Source organism: Lepisosteus oculatus, chromosome 7 (assembly GCF_040954835.1).
Source record: "Lepisosteus oculatus isolate fLepOcu1 chromosome 7, fLepOcu1.hap2, whole genome shotgun sequence".
Taxonomy (NCBI): Eukaryota; Metazoa; Chordata; class Actinopteri; order Semionotiformes; family Lepisosteidae; genus Lepisosteus; species Lepisosteus oculatus.
Window position 1 is genome coordinate 26,241,256 of NC_090702.1, and position 16,588 is coordinate 26,257,843.

Below are 16,588 nucleotides of genomic sequence, written 5' to 3' on the forward strand. Positions count from 1 at the left end.
AAACTACAGATGCAAAATGGGAAAAGCAGAATCTGAAGAAGCTGTTTATGAAAAAAAGATTAAAGTCTTCATATTACCAAGACTAGACAATGTGGGGAAGCAATACAAATGGCAAACCATGTGAGGATATACAGTTACAAATATATCATTTCAATAAATTGATGTGAAACTGTAACATTATACAGTGTTAGAATACTGTGTACAATTGATAACCTAAACCATACTAAGGGACTTAGTACTGTTTCCATTTTTTGTCCACTACCTGTAACGGTTCACTTCTATGGAACTAAATGATCCTCCAACATTCATACTGTTCAAGCAGATAAATAACATCTTCTCATCTCAAGCTGCAAATTTCAGCCTGCCAGCGCTAAGGATTCTTTGTACAGAAGCTGTGCCATTTGCTGATTAGCTAACCACTGATTACCATGTGAGATGCTTCAACAGTTATCCATTACACTGGACTGCTGTGGAAGGAGATTCAAGGGGAAAAACTGGTTTCTGCTCAGTACGTAAAATGAGTGGAAAAAGGAAAAAAAATACTTGTTTAACTAACATGGCAGAAGACAGAAGATGCAGCAGTCCTGTTAAAAAGGTCAAAAAGGAAACTCGCCGTTTTTAACCTTACTGCTAGCAATCCCTTCATTCCTTGACAAGTGTGCAATAGAATGTGCCTTTTGGGTTGGGTTTTTTTTTTTCCGCAATTTGGCTCAAGTTCCGGAAAATTTTTCAGTAGCTGAAGTTAGCGTTTTGAAATAATCCTGGATCATTTTGAATACTTTTTGATGTGAAAAAGGTAGAAACGTTTTGGGGAGAGGATGATATTCTGCAGTGGTCTGTTTATAATTGTATAAACGTTGGAGAACAGCTAATCCACCAATTTCACTTTTAGGATCACAGATTAATAATGTCAAGAAAGCGTTTCACATAACTAATTCCCAGAAGAACAATCCCGCAGCTGTAAGCAAAATGACAAGACGTTACCGTGCCTCTTCTTCCAATAATCTTATTAGTCAACAAAAGAGTGAACTGAACCGATGGTGAAAAGACACTTTACAACATTCATCAGGATTCATCAAGGCATGTTTCTCACTAATTTAATGGACAGGATTAAATATCTTTCTTGCTCAAATTGTCTTGTCATTTGGAAACCTTTGCTTCTTATAAATTAACAAGGAGACTCTTTGTGTACAGAAACTACAGTATCGGATTCAAAATGTTTTTTCTGCTTTGGATGCTCAAAAGGGAACACACGTGCAGGTTTAATTGAAAAGGGGAATCTCGCACACATGATAGATATCTCACACTTGATCACAGAATGCATCTCTCAGCACCTCTAAAATTGCCAGTAAGGTTACAAGTGCCACCATGCCTTTGTTAGCTGCTATATCATAAACACAGCCTATTGACTCATTCAAGAGAAAGTCATTTGAAATATAAAAAAAATTGTATTGAAATTGGAATAGATTTTTCTGACATCTTACAACAGTGACATATGCTGGTTTTAGATGAACTGCTTTCCAAGGTTTGAGAAGCAAGAAGAAAATAACTCTGGGTCTTCCCATCCATTACTCCCAACATTGATTGGAATTTGCTTACTTCCAGTTTTTTTTAAACAGTGTCCAATTTTACTTTCCATTTTTTCCTCCCACGATACCTGGGTCTCTCCGCATTTTAAGGAAGTAGCTATGTAGAATGAAAAGACTAAACTCCTGCTGCACATGCCTAGCACTTAAAAATACTCAAAAATCACCTTCACTGCAATTCATATTGTCACCACAAACAAGTAACCATAATAAATGCAAACTATGTGCTCCCAAACTCACAAAAAAAAGTTTTCCCTATGCAACTCAGACATTCATGAAAAAGACTCAAACCTTTAGAAATCAAAGGTTATACAGAATATGACAAAAGTCCAGGAAAAGTGAACATGAAAATGAAAATGTGATATAATACTTGGTGAAGAGACTATCAGGACTAACAAAGAGGATTCATCATTTTACGCAGTTGGATATACAGTTTGTAGCCCTTATAAATCAACCAATATTCCAGTAGAAAATGGCGATTATTCAACCTTCAAACTAAGAAAGCAATAGTTCCGGTAAACTAAGCAGTAAAACAGACAGGAAAACAACCATCTTTTAAGAAGTTAGGTTGTGAAAGACAGACTATGTGACAGTTTAACAGCACTCAACAACAGAAAGTAGTGTGAACACGGATCTTGCACCCTTACATTTTTTGCATTGCAGAAAAGTCTAAAAATAAAACTGAGTTACGCAACATCATACTAACAGAACAGAAATTTCTTAAATCTACAGGCAAAAACTGCTCATTTTGAACATGGCAGAGTAACTAGAATTATACACGCATTAAAGATTTCAGGTTGTACTTTTCTAGAAGAGTCTAATGCTATAGTACAATTAAGATATTCATTCATATGAATGTTGATTTTGCACTGACTTCTTGGTTGCTAAAGTTTTGTCTGTCATTGTGTTATGTTGGAAATGTGCTAGAAAATAAATTTCCCCAAGAGGGACAATAAAGCTTTTATTGAATATGATACTAAACAAACTTTTAAAACATCATTTAGAAATGAAAGCTGAAATCACATTAAGAAATGTTCCAGTCTAATAAATGGTATATGTCAAGTACATATTCAGGCAATTGTGATAAGATTTTTTAACATTCAGTTAAGAGCATTATGAAATTACTATTGTGAAGTCTAGAAAATGGGATACTAAATATTATTAAGATGTAAATTCACATCAAAAATACTCAAATAGCATAAATGTGTTCCTTCCTTGCATAAAGCTCTACACATGGAGCAGGTTAAACACAGAAACAAGCCAATAAAATTGCACTTTAGGAAAGGACAGTTAAAAAGACATTTTCAATTATAAAAGCTGAGGGGAGAGCTTTCAACAGTTATGGGGAAGCAGAAGGCCTAATGTCCTTTATTATTCTCCTCATAAAAACCTTTACCTACACTAGGACATCAATTACTCTATCTTAGTAGTCTAGCTAATTGCTGTATTATTTAGAATAAGTCAGAAAGCCATAAAAAGTATTTCTACAAAAGTATGTCTTGTGTGAAAAAGTTACAGCATGTGTGGTGTTAAAATGGTGTTTTTAACCTTGTATGCCAAAAACAGGGTATTGCACTGCATTATCTTTCAAAGCACAATCGGAACTGAAATGTAAACAACATATTTTTTTAGATACTACGGATTCAAATCTTGCTCACAACAAGGAGGTTTAAAAATACCTATAAGCTTTTCCTTTTTGTTCCTTCTGCAGAAATGTATCTTAAGTCTGGCCACACTCCAGACAGTTTCAGCACCAGTGACCTTGTCTCAAGTACACAGCATGTCTGACAGTTTCCCTGGCACGCTGGTAAAAGAAATAAAATGCTTTGTAAAAATTACACATTAGCAAGCTTTTATTTACCAGGCTCCTGTCTACGGTCATTCGGATGGTCATGGATATCGGTGCGTTTGAGAGTGAATGCAACTGTTCATTTTCTTATACTCAGCGAAAAGAGGATGATGACTTGTAAGTCTATTCCCAGCGTGGTGAGACACGGGCAGGGAACAGGGAAACCTCAGAGGAGTCAACTGCTTATCTGGCACATTGAGAGCTGTGACAGTTCAACCCCTGTATGCTGCCTGGGGACATGCCAAGACATCCGATTTAACTGGGAACCCCTGGAGCTTTAACTTCTCAAATACATAGATGGAAGTTCTGTGTCTGTGCCAGACCATAGAGTTTGAGCTGTATATAGTCACATGTGTCCTTGTCGGACACAATGAGCAGCGATGACCCACCGTGATTGCGAGTCTGGAGTTCACTCCAGTTTTCATCGAGAAGAGGAACGTGTTTCAACATGGCAGGTCTGAGGCCACCCCTTGAAGATTGCGATCTTGAATGCACAATTGAATCCGATTTCTTCCTGGTGAATCCATTCCTGACACACTAGTACAATGGGCAACATAGGTTCAGGAAGAACAGATAAGACATCGGTTGGTGTGGTGCTTTGGTGGAATATTTACCGGACTCCCGGCACACTCTCAGCTTGCCATAATTCCAAGCTTTCTGTGGAACTGGAAAAGGAGAGAGCTGTGCATGGAGAAGTGAACTCCCTCCCAAAGACCTTCTGAAACAAGGTTGACAAGAGCTCACAGAGAGGAAGGCAAGCCTGCTCCTCATGTGCTGCTTCCAGCAGGTTTATCAGGCACCTTCCAACTGATAATAATAATGATAATGATAATGTTTCTTTATTAGCCCTATACAATTTCTTGCATTAGGAATTCGTCTTTTCGCATACCCCAACTTTTCTCCATGGAGACACAGACACACAGACAGGGAGAGAAGCTTGGGGTCAGAGCGCAGGGTCTGCCATTGTACGGCGCCCCTGGAACAGTTGGGGTTAAGGGCCTTGCTCAGGGGCCCAACGGAGTAGGATTCCTCTGCCGGCCGTGGGATTTGAACCGGCAACCTTCCAGTCACAGGCGCAGATCCTTAGCCACAGAGCCAACGCTCCGCCCGGCTGTGACCCGGACAGCAGCTGTACTGACCCCTCGTTCACATATGTCATTAAAGCCTCACCCATACATCTATCAACAATTTGCACTGTGAGAAGTTGAAATATTGAGGCTATTCCATCATTTCAGGCAACGGTAAAAAGCAAAATTGGAATATCATCTTACACTGGGCTGGAAAGATCTTGTTGTTTGCCTTCAAAAACCTTCTACCAAAAAGTCTGAAAGGGAATGAACAGTATTTACTTTGGTCAGGCTCGATTACTTTGATCGCTACACACCACTTCTTTTCCACAAATAAAAAGGGCACAAATGTCCCTCTAAGGGAAGACGTCTGCATCACCAATCTTCCACACAATTTGAAGTCAGCACCACGGGCAGGGTCTAGGACGAAATGGAAGAAAGCTCACATCTGAAGGCTGAACAGCCAAAATATTTTTTTCTTTCTGCCTTTCACAGCGGAATTAACCTCTATTTGTTTCTTTGAAGCTTTAACACCAGCATAGCTACCCACTCAGAGCTCTTCAGTGTTTAATTTAGTGATTTATACACCAACTCAAATGACCATGGGATGTGTTCTAGCCCCACAGAAGCACGAAGCTATTTTCCAGTGCTGTTATTATATTCTATATAATTCTATAGATCTGGCAACCAGGCCCCTGCACTGCAAGGGACGGTGATTGGGAACGAAAGGGGATTAGAAAGGGTGTGAATGAGGAAAGGGTGTGACTGCGGTCAGGCTAAGCCTTTTACTCTGCGTTGAGACAAAACAGAGAACATCATCCCCACATCTGAGAGAGGTGATCTTTTACCGTCCTTTTTATTAAGATGACTAGTAACACACATGTTAAGGGGCCTGTAACACTTAAATTAATCCACCCCCATAAGGGACCAAATACTGTAAGTAGCATTGTTTAGTTCTAGAAAAGTAGTTTGCAGGAGCCATGTCAAAAACACGAAGACTGTTTTGATATAACGTGGAGATTAAAACCAGAATTAAAAAAATGGGTGACATTCCTGAAAGGAACGTTGAGGAGGTTTTTACATTTATAAGGATGGATTTGATGGCATTGAGACTTTTAGATATTCCCTTTCTCTCTTGGGTTTGATATTTTGCTGTTTTGTCATCGTCCCCTTCTACTCCTCTCTTAATTTTTTTCATTTCAAGCCGCCCTGTGATGCTGAGCTCACAGAAGCTACCGATTCCTACAGGAACAAGGAACTGAACCAGCCTAACGAGCTGTCAGAAAGCCAATGACTTCTCTTTTTCTTCGGAGTCGTCAAACAGTACAGTCCAGAGGTGCTGTTGCTGCATAACAGACAGCAGGAACAGTCACGACACAAGACAAATCACACTTAGTCACTTTTGAAATCATTCTCAAATCGTATAAGCAGGGTTCTAAACAGCATTGTTGAGAATTTGGAATGCTGCTGTCTTACACAAACACTTGATGAAACACATGAAATTCAAACCTCTATGATATCGATTTAGTAATTTCACTAAATACAGCTGTGATGTAAAAACAAAGTTTTGCAAAGAAACTAATTCATAGGATTACCTAGACAAGTGGTTTCACACACAGCCTGCCTCTCTGCCCACAACACCTCTTCTGACAGTTGGTTGGGGAGTACTAATCTTACCTCATACTCAACAATCACAGGATCTGTCTTTTTTATGGGGAGCATCAAAAAGCACCCTTTCCACAAAAAATATTCACAGCTACCTGTGTACCAGCTATGAGAACCTCTGCTCACAGATTTAGTGTCAGAAACCGGTGCTACGCAATTTAGGTTTAATGTCACTTTTCTCAACAGAGCTTTTCAACACTTTCAACATAATTCTCGAAACCCTAATGCCACATACGTTAATAAGCATATACAGACAGCTGTGGAACAGGCCCATTGTACATCCATGTCAAATAATGGCTTGCTTGCTTTTGAAAGGGAACCAGCCACTGCAGTGTTTTGAGGTGCACATTTAATGGCAACATTTAAATAAATTAGTTCCCTGTGCAAAGCTGCCTCAGTGTGTGTTAGCTGCAAAAGAACAAGGAGAGGTTAAATCCTCGCTGAAATGCTCGAAAAAAGAAATGTTTTGGCTGTTGAGCCCTTTTCAGTTTTGAAAAAGGCTCACAGCATCAAGCATAAAACAGCCAAAACATTAATTGTTTCTACTTTTCAGTAGAAAAATCAAATTAATCTTTAGGTACATAATTGGTTCTAAGAAACAAGTTAAGGCAAATTGGTTCATTCATGTAACATTCCCCATTTTGAGCTAGAGCTCTACATCCAGCTCCAGATGATCAAGACACCATTATTTTAATTCTGCAGTAATACTGTTTTGGAGAACAGCTAAACAAACCTCCTCCAGGCAGACAGGTGGCAGAAGTCAGTCTCTAGTAAGAAGGTGGTTAAATTTCAGACATTCAATATAGGCACAATTTCACAATGTTTCCATTTTAGATTTTTTAAATATCTCTTAATAGTTCTACAGTATTTCTCAATTCCACAATTTAGAGCGTAGCTAATTAATCCCAGTTCTTCAACTTGTACTCTACTGCAATAGAAACCACCTTGCAATATGCACCGGTCCCAGAAATGTCCACGGTGTCCGTTAACCAAATAAAAAGCAAGATGTTTCTGCATCTAATATGTGAGGCGATTGTACACGGACTCTGCCTTGGTCTGGAAGGGTTGCGACTGCCCAGAATAAATATGTCTGGTATAAAACTGAACTGACTTTGACTCGCATGGACTGAGGAAGTTGCATCTCATCTCACACCGATCTTTATTTATAAAGACATCTCTGAAGGACATTCAAAAAATCAATGCCGGCAACTGAACACATTAGATATTTTATGACACATTTAAAAGCAAATCTTTGCAGATGATGAAACTGTACTGCCATCAAAGAAGGCAAAGCTTGGGGGCAAAGCACAGCACGAACAAAAGATGGAAGAATGAGGAGGTGGTTACTGGCTTAAGAGAGTACATGAGAAAAGAGCAAATGAGAACAGGACATGCCTCCTGCTCATCTGGTGGTTGAGCAGCTACAGAAAGCGCATTTAAAACTTCAGCCAGTTGTTTCTTACAGATGCCCAGAGTCTGGGCCTGGAAAGCCTGTTCTAGACACCAACTACTCTTTGAGTAAAGAACTGTTTCCTATTCTTTCTCCTTCAGTAATTCCCCTTAAGTTTCCAATTGTGACCCTGTGTCCTGGTTTCACTAATGAGTGTGGAAACAGTCCCCTGAGTTTAACCTGTCGCTACCTCTCAGGATCAAATTTCCTCTCAGCTGCCTCTGTCCTAGAAGAAATAGCTTTATCTTGCTCGACCTGTCCACATTAAAAAGCTTCCAAACCATTCAGCCCATCTGGTAGTGAGTAGTTACTTGACCCAAGGATCGCATCCAGCCTTTTCTTGAAGGAAGCCAGGGTTCTGGCTTCAACAACATGGCTGAGTAGCTTGTTCTGCACTCCCACCATCCTTTGGGAAAAGGGTAAAGTGCTTCCTGTTCTCACTTTTAAATGCACTTCCAAAAATTTTGATTTTTCTGCCCCAATACTTTTGGAGAGCACAGTGTGTTATATGTTACAACAGCAGTATACCACTCAGGATTTGAACCTATGACCCTTTGCTCCAGGGCCGTAGCCAGTACTCTACACTTCTGCCATGTGTCTGGCTTTTGTAATATATATTTTACATCCAAAAAAAAAACTCAAATCAAAGGAAACCAGTTCACAGATAAACAAATTTAAGCAATCAACGCCTTGTGAAAATCTTATGCATACAAACATGCAGTTAGATAGTCTGCCTGTTTCTAGTTCTGAACAATGCAAAACAAAAGAAAATATTATTCAGACTCTTATCTGTACTGACGGGACAGTGTTGCTGTACCGATTTTTGCTCCTTAAATGTCATTCATTTGTTAGGCACCTGCCAGTACAAACAACAGCTGTCCTTGGTATTGTACTGTCTGGACCTCTGGGAACTCAAGACCACATCTGAATGCAAACACAGAGCGTCATAGCATCAGTCACTAAAAGATGAGAAAATACACTTCAAACTCTGTCAAAATACACTTTCAAACTCTAGAGATGGTCTTCATCTTGTGAGCTGTAGATTTGTCCATCGCCCCCTTGAATCAGCTGGCAGGTATATTCCCCAGTTCCCCTCTTCAACCTTACACAGCCGCAATCCAAGCGGTGAACACCTGCAGTTCTGCCTGTCGTCCTCTCCTCCTGCACTTGTACCGTCCTGGCAATGTCCTTCATCTGCTACGAAGATCCAGTCTTTCAACCTCCTCTTACAGTATAATCCTTCCCCCACCAGCTAATCGCCACTGTGGAGACACTCCCAGATATCACCTCTGTTCGCTTGTGGACTACCGAGACAGACTGCTGTTGGATTCCCATTGTATTGGATAACGAATCCCCTGCTGGTGCAAAAGTACTCCAAATATGTTATCCCTCATCTGCTGCCAGTCTGAGCACCACCTCTCCCGATGCTCTCTATACCCGGCCAGTCATATTCTTCCAGGGTGCTGGAACCTGTCTGCTCATGGAGAGCTACTGTACTCCCCCGGTCGGCAGCTCCTAACCTTCACCTCTCTCAGCTAAATTGAAAATGAAGTCACGTTTGCTCTCCCTGGCTTTCCATTAAAGTACCTGCTGTACCATCACATTACTTGATCTCATTATCTGCCTCCTCCTAACCGAGGCCTCTTTATTTTCTTTGTCACTTCAGACAATGTGGCTTATGCATATGGTGAACCTTGTATCTTGGTCTAACTTCATGTAACCCAATGTGTTTTATTTTTAGACGTGCTGCATACTCATTGTACACTCAAAACACCCCTGTGTTTTGATTTTAGAGTCTTACATCTTCTTTTTGAAATCCATATACCCAGTGAGGTGCAGCTACGATTCTGGGAACGTACATGACTCAGTTTGCTACATCGCCCACTTTGCCACGAAAAAACACAAATTATGGAAGAATTCCCACACTAACCTTGACAGTCTTTCTTTCTGCAACAGAGGAAAATATGAACAATGTAGTCACAGAACTAGCTCCTGACTGAAGCATGAGCTATCTTGTGACACAGCAGACATGGCCTATGATGCCAGGGTTATATTAACAGCAGTTTCACAATTTTCTCTTAAAAATGTGCTGGGGGTAGTTTTTTTAAGGGATGAATTTGACCAGTTCTCATTTATTTGAGGCCTCCCGAGTGGCCAAAGGTGTTCGCCTGAGTGGAGGCTGAGCTTCATGGTGCCTTGTTCAAAAGTTGACCTTTGCGACCTCCAGGGTGCTCACAGAGATACGGTAATGTCAATGAAGCACACACCATTCCTCAGATCTACACCAAAATCGCCATGTGCAGGGTGTGGCCTGTTGACATATTGTTAGACGAGTAGCTCGAAGTTGGGGCAGGTTGAAAGAGTCTGCCCACAGTTTGTCATTCTTTCCCGTGTGCGGTCAGGGGTTCAAATATTCAATTGAAATACAGAAGTATATAGCTAACTTATTTTACTCCAGTCATAATTTGGCATTCAGTTTCTTCCATCCTTCCTTTTATTACATACATCTGGATTTTTTCTAATTGCAGCCAAAATCTAAGTCTAAAGCAGTTTATAGTCTACAGTTTACATTAAAGACATATTCTTTGTAAGTCAACAGCACCACTTCATTATGTCAGCAATAGTGTTTCACAGACTTTTTTGTCCTTCTAGAGACTGGACTCTAGATGACCAAGAGATCCATGCTCTATGATTTAAAATACTTTTTATTCAATTCACAATTCATAGCTATCTACCACACAAAGCCTTCTACTACTTCCATTGTTTAAGTTCTGTTTGTCAGAAAACAGCTAGACATTTAACAGTAGCAGCCCAAAAAGACCAGTCTCACACATGTAGGGAGCACAAGGCAAGTATTCTTCCAAATTTACATGCATAGCAAAATGGCAAAAAAACCTTATGTAAGACATGTTACATTAAACAAGCCTGAAAAAAGGAATCCAATTTATCCCATGACCTTTGCTAAGGAAAAGGGGACTGCGTGTCTCTTTAAATGTGCAGTGAAAACAGATGGAGGTTACATCACACAAGCTGAAGGACTCCATGTGAGGGGGGACTCAGCAGGACTGAACTGACCGAGGCACAGACAAAAACCACAAATCCTTGCCCCTTCTGCCATCGAGGAGGAAAGATCCCAGGCCTGAGACGCTGACAGAGATGTCTTCCACTCAAAGTGGAGCTGAACTCCATTTCAGTGCTCCTTTCCAAACTCTAAATTCCTGGGGCTCTTTCTTTCCCTCTCAAGCTTTGGTTCCACGTCCAATGCTTCATGCATTAGCCTCACTGTATCGCTGGGATTCATGAAATTAATTTACACTAAATCCTCTGTGGTTAAGTGACAAAAAATTCTCTTATGCTGTCGAATCCTCAGATTACATTGTTACTTCTACACAATGGGGATCTAGAGTGAGTAAGCAAGCTGTCAAATGTAAGACGATAAAAACATCAGGAAAAAATGTTTGCAAACATTTTGTTAGTGCAAGATTCCTGAAAATAACAGAGATGGCAATATTATTATAATACGCTATTAATGTAAGATAAGAGAAGATCACTTTATCAGCCATATACAATTTCTTGCATCAGGAATTTGTCTTTTCCCATACCCCAGCTTGCTCTCCATGGGACACACAGGCACACAGACAGGGAGAGAAGCCTGGGGTCAGAGTGCAGGGTCAGCCGTTCATACGGCATCCCTATAGCAGCTGGGGTTAAGGGCCTTGCTCAGGGGTCCAATGGAGTAGGATTCCTCTGCCGGCTGAGGGATTTGAACTGGCAACCTTCCAGTCACAGGCGCATATCCTTAGCCACAGAGCCACCACTCCGCCTTGCTCATATCCTGCTGTACTGCTCCTTCCCTTCCAATCCCGGTTCGGAAAAAGAGCACAAAGTCTAACTCAACTCCACCTGGGAGGATGAACTACCAGCTGTATAAATATCTAATTTTTCCCTATATAGTAATGAAGGAAAATAAGGAACGCTGAAAATGCACACAAAAAATGACAAGAACCAACAAGAAAAGAGAAAAATTGTGGAAATTGAATTAAGGAGCACACTATGGCAAAAGATGTGGTACTCATTAAGCTTTTTGAGTGTCAGCTGTAATCGGCTGAGACTAAAGAGATTCCAGTTTGACAACAGAGCTAATAACTGAGCCCCTCTGTGAAATTTCTTATCTGTTATCTGTGTTGCTCTTCTGAAGTGGCTGTAAGGATTGGAAACTGGATTCCATATCAAGTAAGTCTACATCACAGCTTTATTCTACTGGGTAAATTCTAGTTCCACACAACAGATTTAACACTTAAAACCTTAATTTTATTCCCAGTGTATTTACACATACTTAATTTCAATGGTTGTGCATTTTTCACATTTCTGTCTCTTTTTTAGATCAACATGGATTTTGATCTTCTCTTGGACAGCAGTTTCAAGAATGTCAATTGTTACACCTTCCAGTACATAAATATCATCCAAGCTATTTAAAGTCCAGGACTATATCCTGACGTAATTCTTTCACTTATTTAAGAAAGAATGAAGTACCCAGGAAAGAAGTCTGAAGACCTTTGCATCTCATACCCACGTTAGTCTTGAATGAAGCAACATCTGACAACCATTTCATTAACTTTGCATAACGTACATTTATTGTTCAGTGCCACTGCAAGGTAACCCAACTAAGAAAACAGTTCACTTCTATCGATGGATAGGAATTCCTTGTGTACAGTCTTCTAAAAAGCTAAAGACATAAAAATTGTAAGAAAATGTGTAGCTAAAAGATGAAGGAGAGATGTCAGTTGTGACCTATAGTTCACATGATGTGTGTCTTTCATTATGGAATCCAAGAATTGTTATTAATCACTTCCTAAGGCAAGATGACTTCAGTTTTTCCATCACGCCAAAAACTGAAATTAAAGAGAAATCTTAAAATAAAACAATAAGAGAGGAAGAGAACTCAAAAGGCTTTACAGGGATTACATTTATTAATACACCAAACTGGTTGGTTAACTTGAAGAATTCTATGGCACAAAATAAAACAGGGAGAAAGTCTAGTTTTTAATACATACATGCAAGAGATTTCTGCACTTGCAGCACCGAAAAATGAAATTGCTATTCCTTTCCATCTGTTCAAAAAGGAAAACAATTTTAAATACCAAGCTTTTTACACATTGAAATATCAATACCTTTTTTTAAAAAAAAATATTTAACCACATAACTCACTTGAGAACTAATTCTCATTTAACTGTTTCCAGGTCCTGTACTTTTTAGTCTTAAGCAAAAAGGACTAAGAGGGGACCTGATCCAAGTGGCCTCTTTCAAGAAATGACTTGATGAGACCCTTGGCTCAATTATCTGCTACTAACTAGCAAAGAGGCTACACTGTAACTGTTCTTGTGTTCTAAGGTTTTGGGAAGGTACCTAGATAGAGTACAACTTTGCAGATTGTGCATTAAACTAGCTAGTGCCATTTAGGAGCTCAATACATCAGTAACAGACACGGGACATTCCTTCAGAAAGACATCATTAACTCACATTAAAAAAAAAACAAACAATGAATTTTCTGCTTACAAATTTACAGAAAACGATATCTCCACATCTGAGAATCTCCTTTGCTCCACATCCGAGAACCCTCTTTTCTCAATAAGTTTCCGTTTCAGTTTGTGAATAATCCTCACTACACTCATTGTACAAGGCAATTTACTGTCTATACACAGACTGAGAATGAATACTCCAGCTTTGAGCCAATAGAGCTTCTGAAGGGAGCTCAAGGGCAGCATATCCTAACGTGGAAGTCAAGGAGCAGTCATGCATTTTGTCAAGACAATGACCATGACCGAGAATTTAAAAAGAATCGTTAGGAATACGATATCCACAGGGACGTATAGCATGCCCGCATTTTCATTTGCCGTTTTTTTTCTTGAAAATAAAACTACAATGCAAGCTTCACAGAGCACATAAAGTGTAAAACGACATGAATTACATTATATTCTGTCTGGCGGAGCACAGATAAATCATCTGACATATAAATTATTTATGCTAAATAACATTAACGTGACGGTAAAATTGTTCTTTATCCGACTCAGTGACCAAATCGAAGCTCCCTCCTTTTCAGCAACAGTAACCTCTTGAAAGCTTCAGAGCAAGGTGGTAGATACGTCTGGGTGTCCTACGGACAGTCTACAGACGTATTTTACACCCCGCCACCAGCTTATATGATGAGAACATCTGCTCACGTTTTTCTTGCAGGGACTGGGATACGAGTGTGAAAAGCCTGGACAATATACACCCTCTTTTACCCTCAGTCAGTATTTCAGTCGAGCTGCATTGGCGTAAAAATCGTAAAATTATTCAGTTATTTAAAAAAAAAACTACATGTAAACTGTCTGAGGATCAATTTTCTGTACAAGCTGGTAATTCCCCAGATAGTTATTTTTGTTTCGTACTGTACCTGTGTGGGAACGAGCTCTTAAAAACTAAATCGATCGATTCTTTAGAACAATAGATTAGCTAAGGGTGTTTTCAGTATTGCTAATAATTAATGATCGTAACAGTTAAAGCTCTAGCATATATCACGAGACATTGCATTCCAGTGTCCAATGCCGAAGACAAAATATTGCAGCAAACATAAAAGACAGTTCCCTGTCGATTCCTTTTAAAAATAAAAAAAAGTCAAACTCACCGAGTCCGCTGATCTCTTGTCTGATGTTAAGCCTGTATCTTTCGTCGGCGATAGCTTTCAGCATCTGCTGCAGAGACTGGTCCAGCTCCCCATTCTCTTCCTCGGGCTCTGTCTTGCAATAACTCTTAAAGGATGCCATCCCCAGACTGCGCTCATGTCAGTCCTCCTTTAGAGAAATCACCAAGCTGGTGGAGACGGAGGCAGCAAGGGGAGGTGGATGGGGGGTAATGGGAAGGGGACTGGAGATCCGACGGCTAAAGGATAATCCCTTATTAGAGTGCTTTTATTTTCCCTAGACGTCCCTTCCTTTTGTAATCCTAAACTAAACGTCCTGCTGTCATTCTGCTGAAACGGGATGACAGTCCCATTTTAAAGGCTAGACGAAACGCGCATCCACACGTCTCACTTCCGTCTGGCTTGTTACAAGATCAGCTGGATTGTGACGGGAACACCCCTCACACTTCCTGCAACACAAGACAACAGGAGGCGCTTAAAGGGCCAGGCACCGCTCAGTTTGTCTGGGCCAACAAACACAATCGCGGACTGGAAATCCCTGTAGTGACAGAACCAGTTGATCATTTTTATAGCTCAGTTGTGAAAACATTTATTTTTACATCAGCGGGAAAATCCCAGAATATTCTGTTCTACAGCATTCAACAGTTTCGTTGCCCGTCGCGTAATCGTTTTACCGCAAAAACAAGAACAACCGGTGTTTCCTCCCTGCTTTGATACGGCATTCCCCCAAAGCACGAATGTTTGGGATTCTGTCACGGACAAGTTTTCTCCTAAATTCGGAAACTACTTTAGCTTTGTAGAAGACTACCCCACCTATTATAAAAGGGTGCTAGGACCCTTCTTCCTTTGCCACAAGTTCTCTTATCTCCCCGAATTACCAATGCAAGCACAGACCAGCCACAGACACAAGCATTGTTTAAGTGCCATTTTTATTTTGTAGTGATTGCAACAGTTAACACAGTCTGCCCAACACCGGACACAATGTACAAAACCAGCTCCAGAGCACTCACATTCCAGGCCAGCACAAGTGCCCAAGTGCCCAGTGTCCAAACCCAAATGTCACAGAGGAAAGGTCCAGCAGCAGTATTCTCTAGAACCAGCTTCAGTCGGTAATCTCCTTATCCCACAGTGGGGAAAAAAAGGATATTTCAGGCATCTTGAACAATGTGTCCCTGGTGTTCCCCGTTCTACCCTGTTTGCGTCCAACTCCATGTATGGTTGGGGGGGGGGGGGGGGGAGGGTTTTACGATTCTGGGGTCTGCCATTGCTGCTCCCAGTCCCTCCTGGGTCCAGCTCTCTTGCAATCCTTTCTTCCCCAAAAGTCCTCCATTCTCTGCAGACTGAGAGACTGAGAATGTCCAAGAGGACAGAAAAGACAGCTGGATAAAACTCAGATCCCCCTTTAGATAGATATAAAATGACTTAGTTTTTCTTTTACTGGTTTTTCAGGTTTAATAAAAGATTTCATTTTATTTTTTGGCATTTATTATTATTATTATTATTATTATTATTATTATATCCTGCGGGATTCGTAATAAACAGGGTCTAGGAAAGTCATTTTGAGAATTTGGCAATTGATACAAAGTTGTTTTTTTACTGATGTTGTTGCAGTCACATATAATTTGGTTTTACAGAAGAAATTAGGCCACCTTTCAACAGATTATTACTCTTCATCTTCCTTTTTAGACCTTCCTGATTCATTTGTTCTGTGTGTATGCCTCAGGCAATCTATTCCTGGCATCCAATACCCATCCTGTACGCCAATACTCGTACACATTCCTGCCAGAAAGTGCACTGTGCCTTCAGTTCACCACCCCAGGGGGGGGGTTTCACTTGTGGCAGATAAGGAGTTGTCAGCACTCCCTTTTGTTGCTACTGCCTTATTCCCAAAATTTAGATTAAACAGCTGATAAAGGTTGATAGTCAATACTTCAGGCAATGTTTTAGTTAAGCACAACATTTGTTTAAGGCAATGTTTGTTTAAGCCAAACAGTCAAGGTATTTTAATTTACTTGAGGGACCCAAACAGTGGCAGAAATGCAAGCTGGGATTAATCATGTTTGTCTTGATTTCCAATGTCCTTCTAACAGGAAAACTGTAGTGATGGGATAAATTCAAGGACCACAGAGTTGGAAAGACAAATAGCTCAGTAAAAACTGATGCATCTTCGTGGAGTTTAGTGCAGTTTCCAAAGAGCCACTCAACCAAGACAGTTTGCTATTCAACCTACTCTCCATCCTCTATTCCTTCTAAGACTTAGGGAACTGAAACTAAACATTGCTTTGCAGA

General features: G+C 40.3%; 1 protein-coding gene across 2 annotated transcripts in view; it reads right to left on the minus strand.

The window, feature by feature from the left end:
- kiaa0930 overlaps window positions 1-14,742 on the minus strand; it is a 43,430-nt gene extending 28,688 nt beyond the window's left edge. The window contains exon 1 of one of the 2 annotated variants that reach the window (XM_015352994.2): window positions 14,285-14,742. In XM_015352994.2, coding sequence (XP_015208480.1) covers window positions 14,285-14,423 — 139 coding nt within the window. In that variant the 5' untranslated portion in view covers window positions 14,424-14,742. The remainder of the gene's footprint in view (window positions 1-14,284) is intronic. The other variant, XM_006633640.3, reaches the window with a different exon arrangement.
- Between the last annotated feature and the right edge of the window lie 1,846 nt (window positions 14,743-16,588).